The sequence below is a fragment of the Scyliorhinus torazame genome, chromosome 16 (assembly GCF_047496885.1).
Source record: "Scyliorhinus torazame isolate Kashiwa2021f chromosome 16, sScyTor2.1, whole genome shotgun sequence".
Lineage (NCBI taxonomy): Eukaryota > Metazoa > Chordata > Chondrichthyes > Carcharhiniformes > Scyliorhinidae > Scyliorhinus > Scyliorhinus torazame.
In genome coordinates this window covers 96,157,806-96,175,566 of record NC_092722.1, presented here as the reverse complement: position 1 = coordinate 96,175,566, position 17,761 = coordinate 96,157,806, and the positions used below count along the sequence as shown (strand labels likewise).

Here is a 17,761-nt window from a genome sequence, read left to right as displayed (position 1 = left end):
ACGTGTGTGCACGCTTCCCAGGGAGTGTGTACGACAGCTACATCCTGGGACAGTCGGACATCCCTGGCATCTTCGAGGACCACCCCAGGATGGTCGGTTGGCTCTTGGGGGATAAGGGGTACCCGCTGAGGACCTGGCTAATGACACCAGTACAGAGGCCGGTGACTGATGCAGAGAGACCCAATACAATGTGGCCTATGCAGCCACTCAGGCTGTCATTGAGTGGTGCATCAGACTGCTCAAGATGCGGTTCCGACGCCCAGTCAGTTATATGGGCAGGGTGGGTATATATGGGTCAAATGCGGGCAAGTGGGACTAGCTTAGTGATAGAAACTGGGCGGCATGGACAAGCTGGGGCAAAGGGTCTGTTTCCATGCTGTAAACATCTATCACTCTATGACCACTCTGGTGATGCCCTGCAGTGCACCCCCAGAGGGTTGCCCACCTTGTGGTGGCCTGCTGTGCCCTCCACAATCTGGCACAGCAGCGGAACGTCGTGGTGGGGGATGAGGAACACTGGGGCTGTTTAGCACAGGGCTAAATCGCTGGCTTTGTAAGCAGACCAAGGCAGACCAGCAGCACGGTTCAATTCCCGTACCAGCCTCCCCGAACAGGTGCCGGAATGTGGCGACTAGGGGCTTTTCACAGTAACTTCATTTGAAGCCTACTTGTGACAATAAGCGATTTTCATTTCATTTCATGTGGCCACCTTCACGGCGGAGGACGAGGATGATGAAGTGGCGCTGAACCAACAGGGGCTAGAGGACGATCCCGGGGAGGAACAGCCGGAGGCAGCAGGACAGGCGGTAGCACCGAGGGTCCGGCAAGCCCAGAGGGATAGAAAGGCCCTCATACTCATCCTCTTCACATAGGATGTGGCCTGGTCAGTCATCTTAACCATCTCCTCCCCCTCCCCCATTTCCCACCCTCCAAAGGTCTATGTTACATCAATCCGGGATTCTGGGACGTGCTGGCACCGTCAGTGAGTCACTGTCGAGGGGGATGATGATAACCCGCTAAGTGCTGAACACTGGTGCTGAATGCTGGTGCTCCTTAATTTATGCCATCATCTGACCCCTGCCTGTCTGCTGAGTGCTCTCTCACATTCATCACCTGTGTTCCCGGGGAGGGGGAGGGGGGGGATGCCGGGAGAGATGGGCGAAGGGTTCGGAGGTCGGCCCGCATTGCAGAAGAAATAACAGATGCATCATACAGATGGTGCTCTGTTTTCATTGAACTGTTTATGACAACTCTGCATGTCAGCTGATTCTTTATACTTTCTGTTCGGTTGGTTGGTGGGGTATTGCAGTCGTTTAATTGCAGAATGCTTCACAAAACATTTCTCAGCACAGTCATTCATTATTGCAGCATTGGAACTGGTGAAAACACTCACTGTGGGTGAAGCTTGTAGAGAGTTCCATCGACACCGACAGTAATTTCCAAGTGGTCCAAACCCCGGGTTTCTCTTATTTTGTCAACGACAGCAGCCATTCCTGCACCACAGAGCTGGGCTGCTCTCTTTGAAACAACGCCACACACCTCTTTCACAATTATACTGTCATCACAGGTACCGTCCAAGCCAAGCTGCTGAAGGATTGCACGGACTTGGAGTAGAGCCAGGTTGTCACTGTGGTTAGATAATTGTTTAAACATTATTGACTGCTTAGCAACAATAACCCTGACTTAAAGTGTATTTCATTAATTTTGAAGCATTGAGGACCCAAAAGGTGCTATTGAAGTTGACTATATAAATGCTCTTAATGACTAAAAATGAATGTTATATCAAAGCATTGAGGAGCATTATATCGATGCTGCTACCTGTTCTTACCTCTCTATCTGGGACAAATATTTGGTTTCAAAAATGTCCTTGGTTGTGAGAGCGTGTGAGACAAAGCCTCGAAACAAAAGTCCTTGTTTAGTGAAGTTAATCAGTATGGTCCGTACAATCTCACCCAGATACATTCCACTGATCATTTTTTCATATCTGGTAAATAAGAGAGAGTTTAAGACAGGACCTTGTCAGGCTAAAATAAAACATTTCAGAATCCAGTACTCTGAATTTTATTTTTGTTAAAATATTTTTGTTAGAATTTGGATGATTATCTGAAAAGGAAGAATGTGCAGGGTTGTGGGGAGAGGGAGGTGAATTTCTCCTTCAAAGGCACAGTATAGACACAATGGGCTGAATTACCTACTTTTGTACTATAACCATTCTATGATAATGCAGCGATGTGATTCATTCTGGTGGAAAGAATGTGGTGAGATAATATCACAGGACACAATTCTGTAGGAGCAGTGGGACCCGAGTGCATATGCGTACTAATCATTGAAGATTGAGGAGCAGTTTGATAATAACGCAGCTAAGAAAGCTTTTGGATAGGATCACAGGGTAAAAAACACAGGGTTCCAGGGGTGTGGAACTTCAGTTACATAATACATTGAAGAAGTTGGTGCTGTTTTCCTTGGAGAAGAGAACGTTGAGAGGAGATTTAATAAAATTATTCAAAATCATGAAGGTCAGGACAGAATAAATGGAGAGCAATTGTTCCCATTGGAGGAAGGATCGGGAACCAGAGAATACACATTGGAAGATAAAGAACAAAAAAGAAGTACAGCATAGGAACAGGCCCTTTGGCCCTCCAAGCCTGCACCGACCATGCTGCCTGTCTAACCTAAAACCTTCTACACTTCCATTCCCATCCTATTAATTGGAAAAAGAAGCAATGGAGACGTGGAAAAGCTTTTTTGCACATGAGTTAGGATCGAGAATGCACTGCCCGAGAGTGTGGTGGAGACAGGGTCAATCGAGACTTTCAAAAGTAAACTGGATCATTATCTAAAGAAAAACATTTGCAGGGCTCCAGGGAAAAGGTGAGTCGCACTCGCTGAGAGGCAGAATGGACGAGTGGCCTCATTTTGTGCTGTCACGTTACTGTGATTCTCTGAAAGATTTCAGTTTAGAAAAGGGGAAACTGATTCCGTTGACATCAGGGTCAGTAACTAGAGGACATAGCCATGAAATAGTCGGCAAAAAATCCAGAGGGTAGATGAGGAGCGAGTTGCATAATCTGTAATTCTTTAAAATTGGTGAAGAAAAGAATAGGGTGAATATGTATAAAGGAAAATGAAGCTGGGCTGGGGGATGAGTGGGGAAGTTTGACAAATTGGAAAGCTTTGACAAAGAGCTGACACTAGGCAGTGCTGAAGCAAATGTCCCCATCTTTGCTCTTTTGTTATAGGGAGGTTTCAATTTCAATTCCTGGTCTGTGCTGGCTGCGATTGAACAGGTGTCCTGTGTGCTGATCCATGGCTCATGCTCCTGATCATTCTCTATTAATCTGTGAAGGAGGATGCATGTGACTGTTGTCATGTGAGGGTGCCTTTAAGAAATGGATGTTTAAGCAATGTACCTTTAAGAAATGCAGTGATGTCAGAGTGTGGGTGGAGCTGGGTTTTAGATCAACCATTTTGCAGTTTTTTAGTTTCAGTTTGAAAAGAGCTTGGGTGTGTGTCTGTGTTTGCAGTGAGCTGGATCTGCTGTGATCTCTGCCATGAAAGACTATCTCTGGATCATTTGGGTGATTTAAACTCATAAAAGTAAAGCCTTTAACCTGATGTCTTTCTGTTTAAAGGTGTAAAGTCTTTTTGGAAGTTTGAAGGAACATTTAAGGGATTATTTCATGTTGTAATATTTTCGGGGTTATCTTTGAAGCAAGGGGTGTTAAGAGATCCAATGTTTATTTAAAAGGGTTAAGTTGAGTTCATAGAATAAACATTGTTTTGTGTTTAAAAACCATTTGACCATAATAGTTGTATCACACCTGGAGAACAAGCCATGTGCTTGTAAAAGCAACAAATACATTAAAGGGGGAGGTTGGTTGAACTCCATGATACATTTTGGGGTTCTGAAAACGCCTCGCCCATAACAATTGGGGGCTCGAGGGGTCTATCTATTGGATTGGCTTTTGTGAACTTAAAGACAGTGAAGGAGTGTTGTTTTTCCGGTGTGGTATTTTAATTTAAGTGGGGAGTGTGTTGTGGACAATGGTTCTTTTAGAGGCTCAGAGGTTTTTGGGGGTGGAGACTGTCACACGCAGTACCTTATGGACAGAGATTAAACGCAGACTGTTGGGCCTGGCAAAAACATTGCAGTTAACATTACCTGACAAAATGCGAAAAGATGAGGTTCTACTTGTAGGTATTTGCAGCTGGAGCTTGTTAATTAGTTAATTGGATTAGGCCAGTTTTCAGAGGCTAGATTCACAGTATAAAAATGACCCCTACAGTGCAGACTTTGTTTGCACTGAGTGCTGAATTTGGTGCATTTGAGTGCTATAGTGAGAGTTTGGTGACTGAGGGAGTGCTGAATTTGGTGCATTTGAGTGCTATAGTGAGAGTTTGGTGACTGAGGGAGTGCTGAATTTGGTGCATTTGAGTGCTATAGTGAGAGTTTGGTGACTGAGGGAGTTAGGTGAGGAGGGTAGGCAAAGAGCGGGAAGGGAGCCAGGAGTTTACAGAGAGTGCAGCTGACTGGGAGCAGAGTGGGAGGGCAGAGGTCAAGTTGGTCCATAGGGCAGCTATATTCTGTAAGGTAAGGAGGGGATGGAGGCTAGGCCAGTTACATGCTCCTCCTGTAGGATGTGGGTGGTGAGGGATACCACCGGTGTCCCCGCTGACTATACCTGCGTGAAGTGCACCCAACTCCAGCTCCTCAAAGACTGTGTTAGGGAACTGGAGCTGAAGCTGGATGAACTCCGGATCATCCGGGAGGCAGAGGGGGTGATAGAGAAGAGTTACAGGGAAGTAACCACACCCAAGGTACAGGACAAGAGTAGCTGGGTTACAGTCAGGGGAAAAAAAACAAACAGGCAGGCAGTGCAGGGATCCCTCGTGGCCCTTCCCCTTCAAAACAAGTATACCGTTTTGGATGCTGTTGGGGGGATGACCTACTGGGGGAAGGCTCTAGCGGCCAGGTCTCTGGCACTGAGTCTGGCTCTGGGGCTCAGAAGGGAAGGGGGAGAATAGAAAAGCAATAGTAGGAGGAGATTCAATGGTTAGGGGAATAGATAGGAGATTCTGTGATCGCGAGCGAGACTCCCGGAAGGTATGTTGGCTCCCGGGTGCCAGGGCCAGGGATGTCTCGGATCGTGTCTTCAGGATCCTTAAGGGGGAGGGGGAGCAGCCAGAAGTCGTGGTGCACATTGGTACCAACGACATAGGTAGGAAAAGGGGTGTGGAGGTAATAAACGAGTTTAGGGAGTTAGGCTGGAAGTTAAAAGCCAGGACAGACAGAGTTGTCATCTCTGGTTTGTTGCCGGTGCCACGTGATAGCGAGGCTAGGAATAGGGAGAGAGTGCAGCTGAACACGTGGCTGCAGGAATGGTGTAGGAGGGAGGGCTTCAGGTATTTGGATAATTGGAGTGTATTCTGGGGAAGGTGGGACCTGTACAAGCAGGACGGGTTGCATCTGAACCAGAGGGGCACCAATATCCTGGGAGGGAGGTTTTCTAGTACTCTTCGGGAGGGTTTAAACTAATTTGGCAGGGGAATGGGAACCGGATTTGTAGTCCAGCAACTAAGCTAGCCGATATTCAGGACGCCAAAGCGTGTAATGAGGCAGTGGGGAAGGGAACACTGACAAAGGAGAGTACTTGCAGGCACGGAGATGGGTTGAAGTGTGTATACTTCAACGCAAGAAGCATCAGGATTAAGGTGGGTGAACTTAAGGCATGGATCGGTACTTGGGACTACGATGTGGTGGCCATCACGGAAACCTGGATAGAAGAGGGGCAGAAATGGTTGTTGGAGGTCCCAATGTTTCAATAAGATTAGGGAGGGTGGTAAAAGAGGTGGGGGGTGGCATTGTTAATTAGAGATAGTATAACAGCTGCAGAAAGGCAGTTCGAGGAGTATCTCCGTACTGAAGTAGTATGGGTTGAAGTCAGAAATAGGAAAGGAGCAGTCACCTTGTTAGGAGTTTTCTATAGGCCCCCCAATAGTAGCAGAGATGTGGAGGAACAGATTGGGAAACAGATTTTGGAAAGGTGCAGAAGTCACAGGGTAGTAGTCATGGGTGATTTTAACTTCCCAAACATTGAGTGGAAACTCTTTAGATCAAATAGTTTGGATGGGGTGGTGTTTGTGCAGTGTGTCCAGGAAGCTTTTCTAACACAGTATGTAGATTGGCCGATCAGAGGGGAGGCAATATTGGCTTTGGTACTGGGTAATGAACCAGGGCAAGTGATAGATTTGTTAGTGGGGGAGCATTTTGGAGATAGTGACCACAATTCTGTGACTTTCACTTTCGTAATGGAGAGGGAGGCTGCTAGGGCCCGTGCCTCTGAGAGTCCTAGCGACTCTTTTTCTAGAAGTCTTTGGCGGATTTGGGAGGATTGCATACCTGCCACAAAAGCATCGCGCATTAACATGTCCGTGTGTTCGTTTGCATTCACCGACGGGCAGCTGCAGGCTCGTCCCAAAATCAGCAGCGCGGCGTAGAACCCGTCCATCGATTCTCCGGGAGCTTGCCGTCTCGTCACGAGCTGGTAGCGAGCGTAGATTTGGTTAACAGGGCGGACATAGAGACTTCTCAGTGCTGCGAACGCCGTCTGGAAATCGTCGGTGTCTTCAATGAGGGTGAAAATCTCCGTGCTCACCCTCGAGTGCAGGACCTGCAGTTTTTGTTCGTCTGAGACCCGGCCGGTGGTCGGTCTGAGGTAGGCCTCGAAGCAAGTCTGCCAGTGTTTGAAGGCTGCTGCCGCATTCACTGCGTGGGGGCTGATCCTCAGGCATTCTGGAATGATCCTGAGCTCCATAGTCCTTTTTAGGCACGCTTAATAAATTGTAACGCACAAAGATTCGTCATGACGAATATAATGAAGTCGATGAGGCTTTATTAAGCGTGTCTGTTCCCCAGCAGCCCGATAGGGAAAGGTGCGTGCAACAGGGCAAGGTTTACAATTGGGGGAAAGGTAAATACGATGTTGTCAGACATGAATTTAAGTGCATAAGTTGGGAACATAGGCTGTCAGGGAAGGACACAAGTGAAATGTGGAACTTGTTCAAGGAACAGGTACTATGTGTCCTTGATCTGTATGTCCCTGTCAGGCAGGGGAGAGATGGTCGAGTGAGGGAACCGTGGTTGACAAGAGAGGTTGAATGTCTTGTTAAGAGGAAAAAGGAGACTTATGTAAGGCTGAGGAAACAAGGTTCAGACAGTGCGTTGGAGGGAACTGAAGAAAGGGATTAGGAGAGCTCAGAGAGGGCATGAACAATCTTTGGCGGGTAGGATCAAGGAAAACCCCAAGGCCTTTTACACATATGTGAGAAATATGAGAATGACTAGAGCGAGGGTAGGTCCGATCAAGGACAGTAGCGGGAGATTGTGTATCGAGTCTGAAGAGATAGGAGAGGTCTTGAACAAGTACTTTTCTTCTGTATTTACAAATGAGAGGGGCCATATTGTTGGAGAGGACAGTGTAAAACAGACTGGTAAGCTCGAGGAAATACTTGTTGGGAAGGAAGATGTGTTGGGCATTTTGAAAAACTTGAGGATAGACAAATCCCCCGGGCCTGACGGGATATATCCAAGGATTCTATGGGAAGCAAGAGATGAAATTGCAGAGCCGTTGGCAATGATCTTTTCGTCCTCACTGTCAACAGGGGTGGTACCAGGGGATTGGAGAGTGGCGAATGTCATGCCCCTGTTCAAAAAAGGGACTAGGGATAACCCTGGGAATTACAGGCCAATTAGTCTATCTTCGGTGGTAGGCAAAGTAATGGAAAGGGTACTGAAGGTTAGGATTTCTGAGCATTTGGAACGACACTGCTTGATTAGGAATAGTCAGCACGGATTTGTGAGGGGTAGGTCTTGCCTTACAAGTCTTATTGAATTCTTTGAGGAGGTGATCAAGCATGTGGATGAAGGTAAAGCAGTGGATGTAGTGTACATGGATTTTAGTAAGGCATTTGATAAGGTTCCCCATGGTAGGCTTATGCAGAAAGTAAGGAGGCATGGGATAGTGGGAAATTTGGCCAGTTGGATAACGAACTGGCTAACCGATAGAAGTCAGAGAGTGGTGGTGGATGGCAAATATTTAGCCTGGATCCCAGTTACCAGTGGCGTACCGCAGGGATCACTTCTGGGCCCTCTGCTGTTTGTGATTTTCATTAATGACTTGGATGAGGGAGTTGAAGGGTGGGTTAGTAAATTTGCAGACGATACGAAGATTGGTGGAGTTGTGGATAGTGAGGAGGGCTGTTGTCGGCTGCAAAGAGACATAGACAGGATGCAGAGCTGGGCTGAGAAGTGGCAGATGGAGTTTAACCCTGAAAAGTGTGAGGTTGTCCATTTTGGAAGGACAAATATGAATGCGGAATACAGGGTTAACGGTAGAGTTCTTGGCATTGTGGAGGAGCAGAGAGATCTTGGGGTCTATGTTCATACATCTTTGAAAGTTGCCACTCAAGTGGATAGAGCTGTGAAGAAGGCCTATGGTGTGCTAGCGTTCATTAACAGAGGGATTGAATTTAAGAGCCGTGAGGTGATGATGCAGCTGTACAAAACTTTGGTAAGGCCACATTTGGAGTACTGTGTACAGTTCTGGTCGCCTCATTTTAGGAAGGATGTGGAAGCTTTGGAAAAGGTGCAAAAGAGATTTACCAGGATGTTGCCTGGAATGGAGAGTAGGTCTTACGAGGAAAGGTTGAGGGTGCTAGGCCTTTTCTCATTAGAACGGAGAAGGATGAGGGGCGACTTGATAGAGGTTTATAAGATGATCAGGAGAATAGATAGAGTAGACAGTCAGAGACTTTTTCCCCGGGTGGAACAAACCATTCCAAGGGGATATAAATTTAAGGTGAATGGTGGAAGATACAGGGGGATGTCAGAGGTAGGTTCTTTACCCAGAGAAGTGGCGGCATGGAATGCACTGCCTGTGGAAGTAGTTGAGTCGGAAACATTAGGGACATTCAAGCAGCTATTGGATAGGTACATGGATTACGGTAGAATGATATAGTGTGGATTAATTTGTTCTTAAGGGCAGCACAGTAGCATTGTGGATAGCACAATTGCTTCACAGCTCCAGGGTCCCAGGTTCGTTTCCGGCTTGGGTCACTGTCTGTGCGGAGTCTGCACAACCTCCCTGTGTGTGCATGGGTTTCCTCCGGGTGCTCCTGTTTCTGCCCACAGTCCAAAGATGTGCAGATTACGTGGATTGGCCATGATAAATTGCCCTTAGTGTCCAAAATTGCCCTTAGTGTTGGGTGGAGGTGTTGACCTTGGGTAGGGTGCTCTTTCCAAGAGCCGGTGCAGACTCAATGGGCCGAATGGCCTCCTTCTGCACTGTAAATTCTATGATTAATCTAGGACAAAGTTTCGGCACAACATCATGGGCCAAAGGGCCTGTTCTGTGCTGTATTTTTCTATGTTCTATGTTATGGCGGTGGTTAAGCATTTAAAGTTGCCTGAGATAGAGTTTGACTCATTGGAAATGGAAAAAATTCAGTTGCAAATTAAACAAATGGAACATAAGAAAGAATTAAAGCAGCTTGTATATGAGAGAGAGAGGGGGAAAATAGAGAGAAAGAGGGCGAGAGGAAAAAAAAAGTGAGAGAGAGGAAAAAGAAAAGGAGAGAGAAGAAAGGAGAAAAGAAAGAATGGCCCTAGCAGAGCAAAAAGAAAAAAAAAGGGAGATATAGATCAGGGAAAAAGATAAAGAGAGGGAGTTTGAACTTCAGAAAATGGCCATGAAACATGACAGTCAATTAAAATTGGCAGACGTAAAGGGAAACATACAGTTGGATGATAGTGATGAGGATAGTGAGAGAGAAAGTCATAGAATCATAGAAGTTTACAGCATGGAAACAGGCCCTTTGGCCCAACCAGTCCATGCCGCCCAGTTTTTACCATTAAGCTAGTCCCAGTTGCCCGCACTTGGCCCATAACCCTCTATACCCATCTTACCCATGTAACTATCTAAATGCTTTTTAAAAGACACAATTGTACCCGCCTCTACTACTACCTCTGGCAGCCTATTCCAGACACTCACTACACTCTGAGTGAAGAAATTGCCCCTCTGGGCCCTTCTGAATCTCTCCCCTCTCACCTTAAACCTATGCCCTCTAGTTTTAGACTCCCCTACCTTTGGGAAAAGATGTTGACTATCTACCTTATCTATGCCCCTCATTATTTTATAGACCTCTATAAGATCACCCCTAAGCCTCCTACGCTCCAGGGAAAAAAGTCCCAGTCTATCCAGCCTCTCCTTATAACTCAAACCATCAAGTCCCGGCAACATCCTAGTAAATCTTTTCTGCACTCTTTCTAGTTTAATAATATTCTTTCTATAATAGGGTGACCAGAACTGCACACAGTATTCCAAGTGTGGCCGTACCAATGTCTTGTACAACTTCAACAAGGCGTCCCAACTCCTGTATTCAATGTTCTGACCAATGAAACCAAGCATGCCGAATGCCTTCTTCACCACCCTGTCCACCTGCGACTCCACCTTCAAGGAGCTATGAACCTGTACTCCTAGATCTCTTTGTTCTATAACTCTCCCCATTAACTGAATAGGTCCTGGCCTGATTCGATCTGCCAAAATACATCACCTCACATTTATCTAAATTAAACTCCATCTGCCATTCGTCGGCCCACTGGCCTAATTGATCAAGATCCCGTTGCAATCCTAGATAACCTTCTTCACTATCCACTGTGCCACCAATCTTGGTGTCATCTGCAAACTTACTAACCATGCCTCCTAAATTCTCATCCAAATCATTAATATAAATCACAAATAGTCGAAGGCTTGGTGGGAATCTATTTAAATGTGTCCAAGCATTGCCAAGGTTTGACGAGAAGGAAGTGCAAGCCTTTTTCATTTCATTTGAGAAGGTAGCTAAACAAACGAAATGGCCACAGGACAATCAAACAAATTCAAACAAAGCTGGTAGGTAGAGCTAGTGAAGTGTTTGCATCACTACCGGAGGAGGTATCTGGAATGTATGAGGAGGTGAAGAAATCCATCTTAAGTGCATATGAGCCAGTACCTGAAGCTTACAGACAAAGGTTTAGAAATTTAAGGAAAGTATTTGGTCAAACATACATGGAGTTTGAAAGGCAACAGAGTAATTTTGATAGGTGGATCAGGGCTTTGAAAATAGACCAAACGTATGAAGCTCTCAGAGAAATTATACTTTTGGAGGAGTTTAAAAATTCAATTCCTGATGTAGTGAGAACTCATGTGGAAGAACCGAGGGTTAAAACTGCGAGATTAGCAGCAGAAATGGCAGATGATTATGAATTAGTTCATAAATCAAAGATTGGTTTCCGACATCAGTTTCAGCCGGTGAGGGATAGCAACTGGGGACTTGAGAAATACTCAAGTGGTAAAGGTAAAGGTGATCTGATGGGGCACAATAAAGAGAGTGTACCTCAGATTTAAAAAGAAATCCAGGAGGGCGGAAAAAAGATGAAAAGTTTCAAATGTTTTCACTGTAATAAACTAATCTATGTAAAGTCACAGTGTTGGTGGTTGCACTGGGAAGGCTGATGTGGTAAAACAGGATAAAGACAGTGGGATTTGTTAGAGTGGTAAAGGAAAGCCCAAGGGAAGCGAAGGAGGTGCAAACGATTGTACAGCCTGTTCAAGAAGTCATTGTTAAGAAGGTGCCAGATGCCTTTAAAGAATTTAAAGAATTTACTTGTGTGGGTAAAGTTTACTCATGTGTATCAGGAGGAGTAGGTAAAGAAGTCATAATTTTAAGAGATTCAGGGGCTCGTCAATCTTTTATGGTAAGAGATGAGGAATTATGTCGTTTGGGAAGAATGTTGCCAGAAAAGATGGTGATATGTGGAATTCAGGGTGAGAGGAGTAGCGTTCCATTATATAAGGTAAGGTTGGAAAGTCCAGTGAAGAGTGTTGAAGTGGTAGTAGGAGTAATAGAGAAACTATCTTGTCCAGGAATATAGTTGATCTTGGGTAATGATATAGCTGGATCGCAGGTGGGAGTGATGCCTACTGTGGTTGATAAGCCAGTGGAAAATCAGACAACTGAAGGGTTGAAGGCTGAATATCCTGGGATTTTTCCGGATTGTGCAGTAACCCGGTCGCAAGTCACAGGTTAAGACAAGAGGATAAATAAAGAGTGAAGGTGAAGTTGAAGTGCAATTATCAGAAACGATTTTTGATCAGATGGTTGAAAAAGAACAAGAACAGGTGGAGAATGAGGCAGATATTTTTAGTTCAGGAAAATTGGCGGAGTTACAACAGAAAGATGTAGAAATAAAATGGATATATCAGAAAGCATATATGGAAGAGGAATCTGAGAGTATCCCAGAATGTTATTACCTTAAAAGTGATGTCTTGATGAGAAAATGGAGACCTATACATATGCAGGCGGATGAAAAGTGGGCAGAAGTTCATCAAATGGCTTTTGTTTCGGTGCAACATCGTGGGCCGAAGGGCCTGTACTGCGCTGTATTGTTCTATGTTCTATAAGTAGCATTGCCGGTAGGGTTGGTGTTGGAAAGCAGGTGTTGCGAGTTGCACATGAGGTACCAGTGGGAGGTCATTTGGGAAGAAGGAAAACTCAAGCTAAAATCCAGAAACATTTTTGTTGGCCTGGACTACATAAAGATATAGTTAGATTTTGTCAATCATGCACACATGTCAAGTGATAGGGAAACCTCAAGCAGTGATAAAACCAGCGCCCTTAATACCCATTCCAGCATTTGAGGAACCTTTTACAAGGGTCCTAATCGATTGTGTAGGACCGCTTCCTAAAAGAAAAAGTGGGAATCAATATCTTTTGACGATAATGGATGTGTCTACTAGTTTTCCAGAGGCCATTCCAGTACGTAATATTACAGCTAAAAGGATTGTGGAGGAATCACCTAAATTCTTTACTATATATGTCTTACAACACCAGGTTAAAGTCCAACAGGTTTGTTTCGATGTCACTAGCTTTCGGAGCACTGCTCCTTCCTCAGGTGAATGAAGAGGTATGTTCCAGAAACATATATATAGACAGATTCAAAGATGCCAGACAATGCTTGGAATGCGAGCATTTGCAGGTGATTAAGTCTTTACAGATCCAGAGGTAGGGGGAACCCCAGGTTAAAGAGGTGTGAATTGTCCCAAGGCAGGACAGTTGGTAGGATTTCGCAAGCCCAGGCCAGATGGTGGGGGATGAATGTAATGCGACATGAATCCAAGGTCCCGGTTGAGGCCGCACTAATGTGTGCGGAACTTGGCTATAAGCTTCTGCTCGGCGATTCTGTGTTGTCGCGCGTCCTGAAGGCCGCATTGGAGAACGCTAACCCGGAGATCAGAGGCTGAATGCCCTTGACTGCTGAAGTGTTCCCCGACTGGAAGGGAACATTCCTGCCTGGTGATTGTCGTGCGATGTCCGTTCATTCGTTGTCGCAGCGTCTGCATGGTCTCGCCAATGTACCACGCTTCGGGACATCCTTTCCTGCAGCGTATGAGGTAGACAAAATTGGCCGAGTCGCACGAGTATGTACCGCGTACCTGGTGGGTGGTGTTCTCACGTGTAATGGTGGTATGCATGTCGATGATCTGGCACGTCTTGCAGACACCATGGCAGGGCTGTGTGGTGTCGTGGTCGCTGTTCTGAAGGCTGGGTAGTTTGCTGCAAACAATGGTTTGTTTGAGGTTGCGCGGTTGTTTGAAGGTAAGTAGTGGGGGTGTGGGGATGACCGTGGCAAGATGTTCAGCTTCATCGATGACGTGTTGAAGGCTGTGAAGAAGATGTCGTAGTTTCTCCGCTCCGGGAAAGTACTGGACGACGAAGGGTATTCTGTCGGTTGTGTCCCATGTTTGTCTTCTGAGGAGGTCGGTCCGGTTTTTTGCTGTGGCGCGTTGGAACTGTCGATCGATGAGTCGAGCGCCATATCCCGTTCGTACGAGGCATCTTTCAACATTGGAGATGTCTGTTACGCTCCTCCTCATCTGAGCAGATCCTGTGTATACGGAGAGCTTGTCCATAGGGGATGGCTTCTTTAATGTGTTTCGGGTGGAAGCTGGAGAAATGGAGCATCGTGAGGTTATCTGTGGGTTTGCAGTAAAGCGAAGTGCTGAGGTGACCGTCCAATCCTCTATCCATGCTACTACTTTCCCCTTAATGCCATGCATCTTTATCTTATGCAGCAACCTTTTGTGTGGCACCTTGTCAAAGGCTTTCTGGAAATCCAGATATACCACATCCATTGGCTCCCCGTTATCTACCGCACTGGTAATGTCCTCAAAAAATTCCACCAAATTAGATAGGCACGACCTGCCCTTTATGAACCCATGCTGAGTCTGCCCAATGGGACAAATGCCATCCAAATGCCTCGCTATTTCTTCCTTGATGATAGATTCCAGCATCTTCCCTACTACCGAAGTTAAGCTCACTGGCCTATAATTACCCGCTTTCTGCCGACCTCCTTTTTTAAACAGTGGTGCCACGTTTGCTAATTTGCAATCTGCCGGGAGCACCCCAGAGTCTAGTGAATTTTGGTAAATTATCACTAGTGCATTTGCAATTTCCCTAGCATTCCATCAAGGAGACTTGTCCACCTTTCACCCCATTAGCTTGCCCATCACTACCTCCTCAGTGATAACAATCCTCTCAAGGTCCTCACCTGTCATAGCCTCATTTCCATCAGTCACTGGCATGTTATTGGTGTCTTCCACTGTGAAGACCGACCCAAAATCCTGTTCAGTTCCTCACCCATTTCCTCATCCCCCATTATTAAATCTCCCTTCTCATCCTCTAAAGGACCAATATTTACCTTAGCCACTCTTTTTTATTTTATCTATTTGTAGAAACGTTTACTATCTGTTTTTATATTCTGAGTAAGTTTACTCTCATAATCTATCTTACTCTTCTTTATAGCTTTTTTAGTAGCTTTCTATGCCCCCTAAAGATTTCCCAGTCCTCGAGTCTCCCACTAAGCTCTGCCACTTTGTATGCTTTTTCCTTCAATTTGATACTCTCCCTTATTTCCTTAGATATCCACGGTCGATTTTCCCTCCTTCTACCATCCTTCCTTTTTGTTGGTATAAACCTTTGCTGAGCACTGTGAAAAATCGCTTGGAAGGTTCTCCACTGTTCCTCAACTGTTTCACCATAAAGTCTTTGCTCCCAGTCTACCTTAGCTAGTTCTTCTCTCATCCCATTGTAATCTCCTTTGTTTAAGCACAAAACACTAGTGTTTGATTTTACCTTATCACCCTCCATCTGTATTTTAAATTCCACCATATTGTGATCGCTCCTTCCGAGAGGATCCCTAACTATGAGATCCTGAATCAATCCTGTCTCATTACACAGGACCAGATCTAGGACCGCTTGTTCATCATAGGTTCCATTACATACTGTTCTAGGAAACTATCGCGGATACATTCTATAAACTCCTCCTCAAGGCTGCCTTGACCGATCTGGTTAAACCAATCGACATGTAGATTAAAATCCCCCATGATAACTGCTGTCATATGAGAGCGCCTTTAAGAAATGGATGTTTAAGCAATGTACCTTTAAGAAATGCAGTGATGTCAGAGTGTGGGTGGAGCTGGGTTTTAGATCATCCATTTTGCTGTTTTTTAGTTTCAGTTTGAAACAAGCTTGGGTGTGTCTGTGTTTGCAGTGAGCTGGATCTGCTGTGATCTCTGCCATGAAAGGCTATCTCTGGATCATTTGGGTGATTTAAACTCATAAAAGTAAAGCCTTTAACCTGATGTGTTTCTGTTTAAAGGTGTTAAGTCTTTTTGGAAGTTTGAAGAAACATTTTGAGGGATTATTTCATGTTGTAATATTTTCGGGGTTATCTTTGAAGTAAGGGGTGTTAAGAGATCCAATGTTTATTTAAAAGGGTTAAGTTGAGTTCATAAAATATACATTGTTTTGTGTTTAAAAAACATTTGCCCATTTTCCGGGAGCGGGAGAGAGAGAGGGAGGCGGAGCGCAGCGAGTGCAGCTTGGGATTCAGGTAGGTGTTTAAACTTGCCCCCATGTTCCAGCGGCCTTCATTTCCGGGAGCGGGAGAGAGAGCCGGAGCCGGAATGCAGCTTGGGAATCAGGTAGGTGCCTAAGTGTTTGATTTTTACCTAAAAACCCAAGAGACTGCACTTGTAGTGTCTCCCACCCTTCCACCTCCTCTAACCTAAGGGGGTGAGTGAAGATCAGGTAAGCTCTCTCTTTTCTTTTTCTTTTATCCGCAAGTTATAGCTTCAGATTTTCGGCAGGAGCAGTGGCCAGGGACCTGTCGGGAAGGTAAGTTTATTCTTTAAAAATTTACCTTGCAGCAGAAGCGGCCTTCAGATTTTCGGCGTGAGCAGTGGCCAGGGGTCTGTCGGGAAGGTAAGTAGCTGGGAGAAATCTAACTCTTCCTGGGTTGGTAAGTATTGTGATTGGTAAGTAAAATCCTTATTCCTTTCACTTATTCATTTTTTGATATCATATTTGTAATCAGTTAAGGTAAAATGTAAAAATGGCAGGAGATCCCAGACCCGTGTTATGCTCCTCGTGCTTAATGTGGGAGTTCAGGGACGCGGCCGATGCCCCTGACTCCTTCATGTGCGGGAAGTGTGTCCAGCTGCAGCTACTGTTAGACCGCATGACGACTCTGGAGCTGCGGATGGACTCACTTTGGAGCATCCACGATGCTGAGGAGGTCGTGGATAGCACGTTCAGTGAATTGGTCACACCGCAGATTAGGGTTGGTGAGGGAGACAGGGAATGGGTGACCAAAAGGCAGAGAAAGAGCAGGAAGGCAGTGCAGGTGTCCCCTGCGGTCATCTCCCTCCAAAACAGGTATACCGTTTTGGATACTGTTGGGGGAGATGACTCACCAGGGGAAGGCAGTAGTAACCAAGCTCATGGCACCGTGGCTGGTTCTGCTGCACAGAAGAGCGGGAAAAAGACTGGCAGTGCTATAGTCATAGGTCAATCATAAGGGGAGTAGACAGGCGTTTCTGTGGTCGAAAACGAGACTCCCGAATGATATGTTGCCTCCCGGGTGCACGGGTCAGGGATGTCTCAGATCGGCTGCAGGACATATTGAAGGGGGAGGGTGAACAGCCAGTTGTCGTGGTGCATATAGGCACCAAGATATAGGTAAAAAAACGGGATGAGGTCCTACAATCAGAATTTAGGGAGTTAGAAGATAAGTTCAAAAGTAGGACCTCAAAGATAGTAATCTCAGGTGCCATGAGACAGACAGAGTAGAAATTCAAGAATAGTCAGAATGAATAAGTGGCTTGAGAGATGGTGCAGGAGGGAGGGGTTCAGGTTTTTGGGACATTGGAACCGGTTCTGGGGGCGGTGGGACCATTAAAAATCGGATGGTCTACACCTGGGCAGGACTGGAACCAATGTGCTTTTGCTAACATTGTTGGGGAGGTTTGAAACTAATGTGGCAGGGGGATGGGAACCAGATTAGGAAGTTAGAGGTCAGTAAAGAGGCAGCAACTAAAGCCAGTAAGGTACTAGATAATAAACTCAATGTGACTAAAGGGAAGAGTAGACAGGGATGATGACGCAAAGGGACATGTGATCTGAGGTGCATTTGTTTCAAGGCGAGAAGTGTAGCAGGTAAGGCAGATGAACTTAGGGCTTGGATTAGTACCGGGGAATATGATGTTATTGGTATTACGGAGACTTGGTTGAGGGAAGGGCAAGACTGGCAACTAAATATCCCAGGGTATAGATGCTTCAGGAGGGATAGAGAGGGAGGTAAAATGGGTGGAGGAGTTGCATT

At 45.7% G+C, this 17,761-nt stretch overlaps 1 protein-coding gene across 2 annotated transcripts in view; it reads right to left on the bottom strand.

The window, feature by feature from the left end:
• Positions 1-17,761, bottom strand: part of LOC140392956 (hexokinase-1-like) — a 1,204,152-nt gene that overhangs the window by 49,066 nt on the left and 1,137,325 nt on the right. For both annotated transcript variants that reach the window (XM_072478765.1, XM_072478766.1), the window contains 2 exons: positions 1,829-1,984; positions 1,394-1,627 (listed from right to left, as the gene is read on the bottom strand). In XM_072478765.1, the coding sequence (XP_072334866.1) occupies positions 1,394-1,627; positions 1,829-1,984 (390 nt within the window). The remainder of the gene's footprint in view (positions 1-1,393; positions 1,628-1,828; positions 1,985-17,761) is intronic.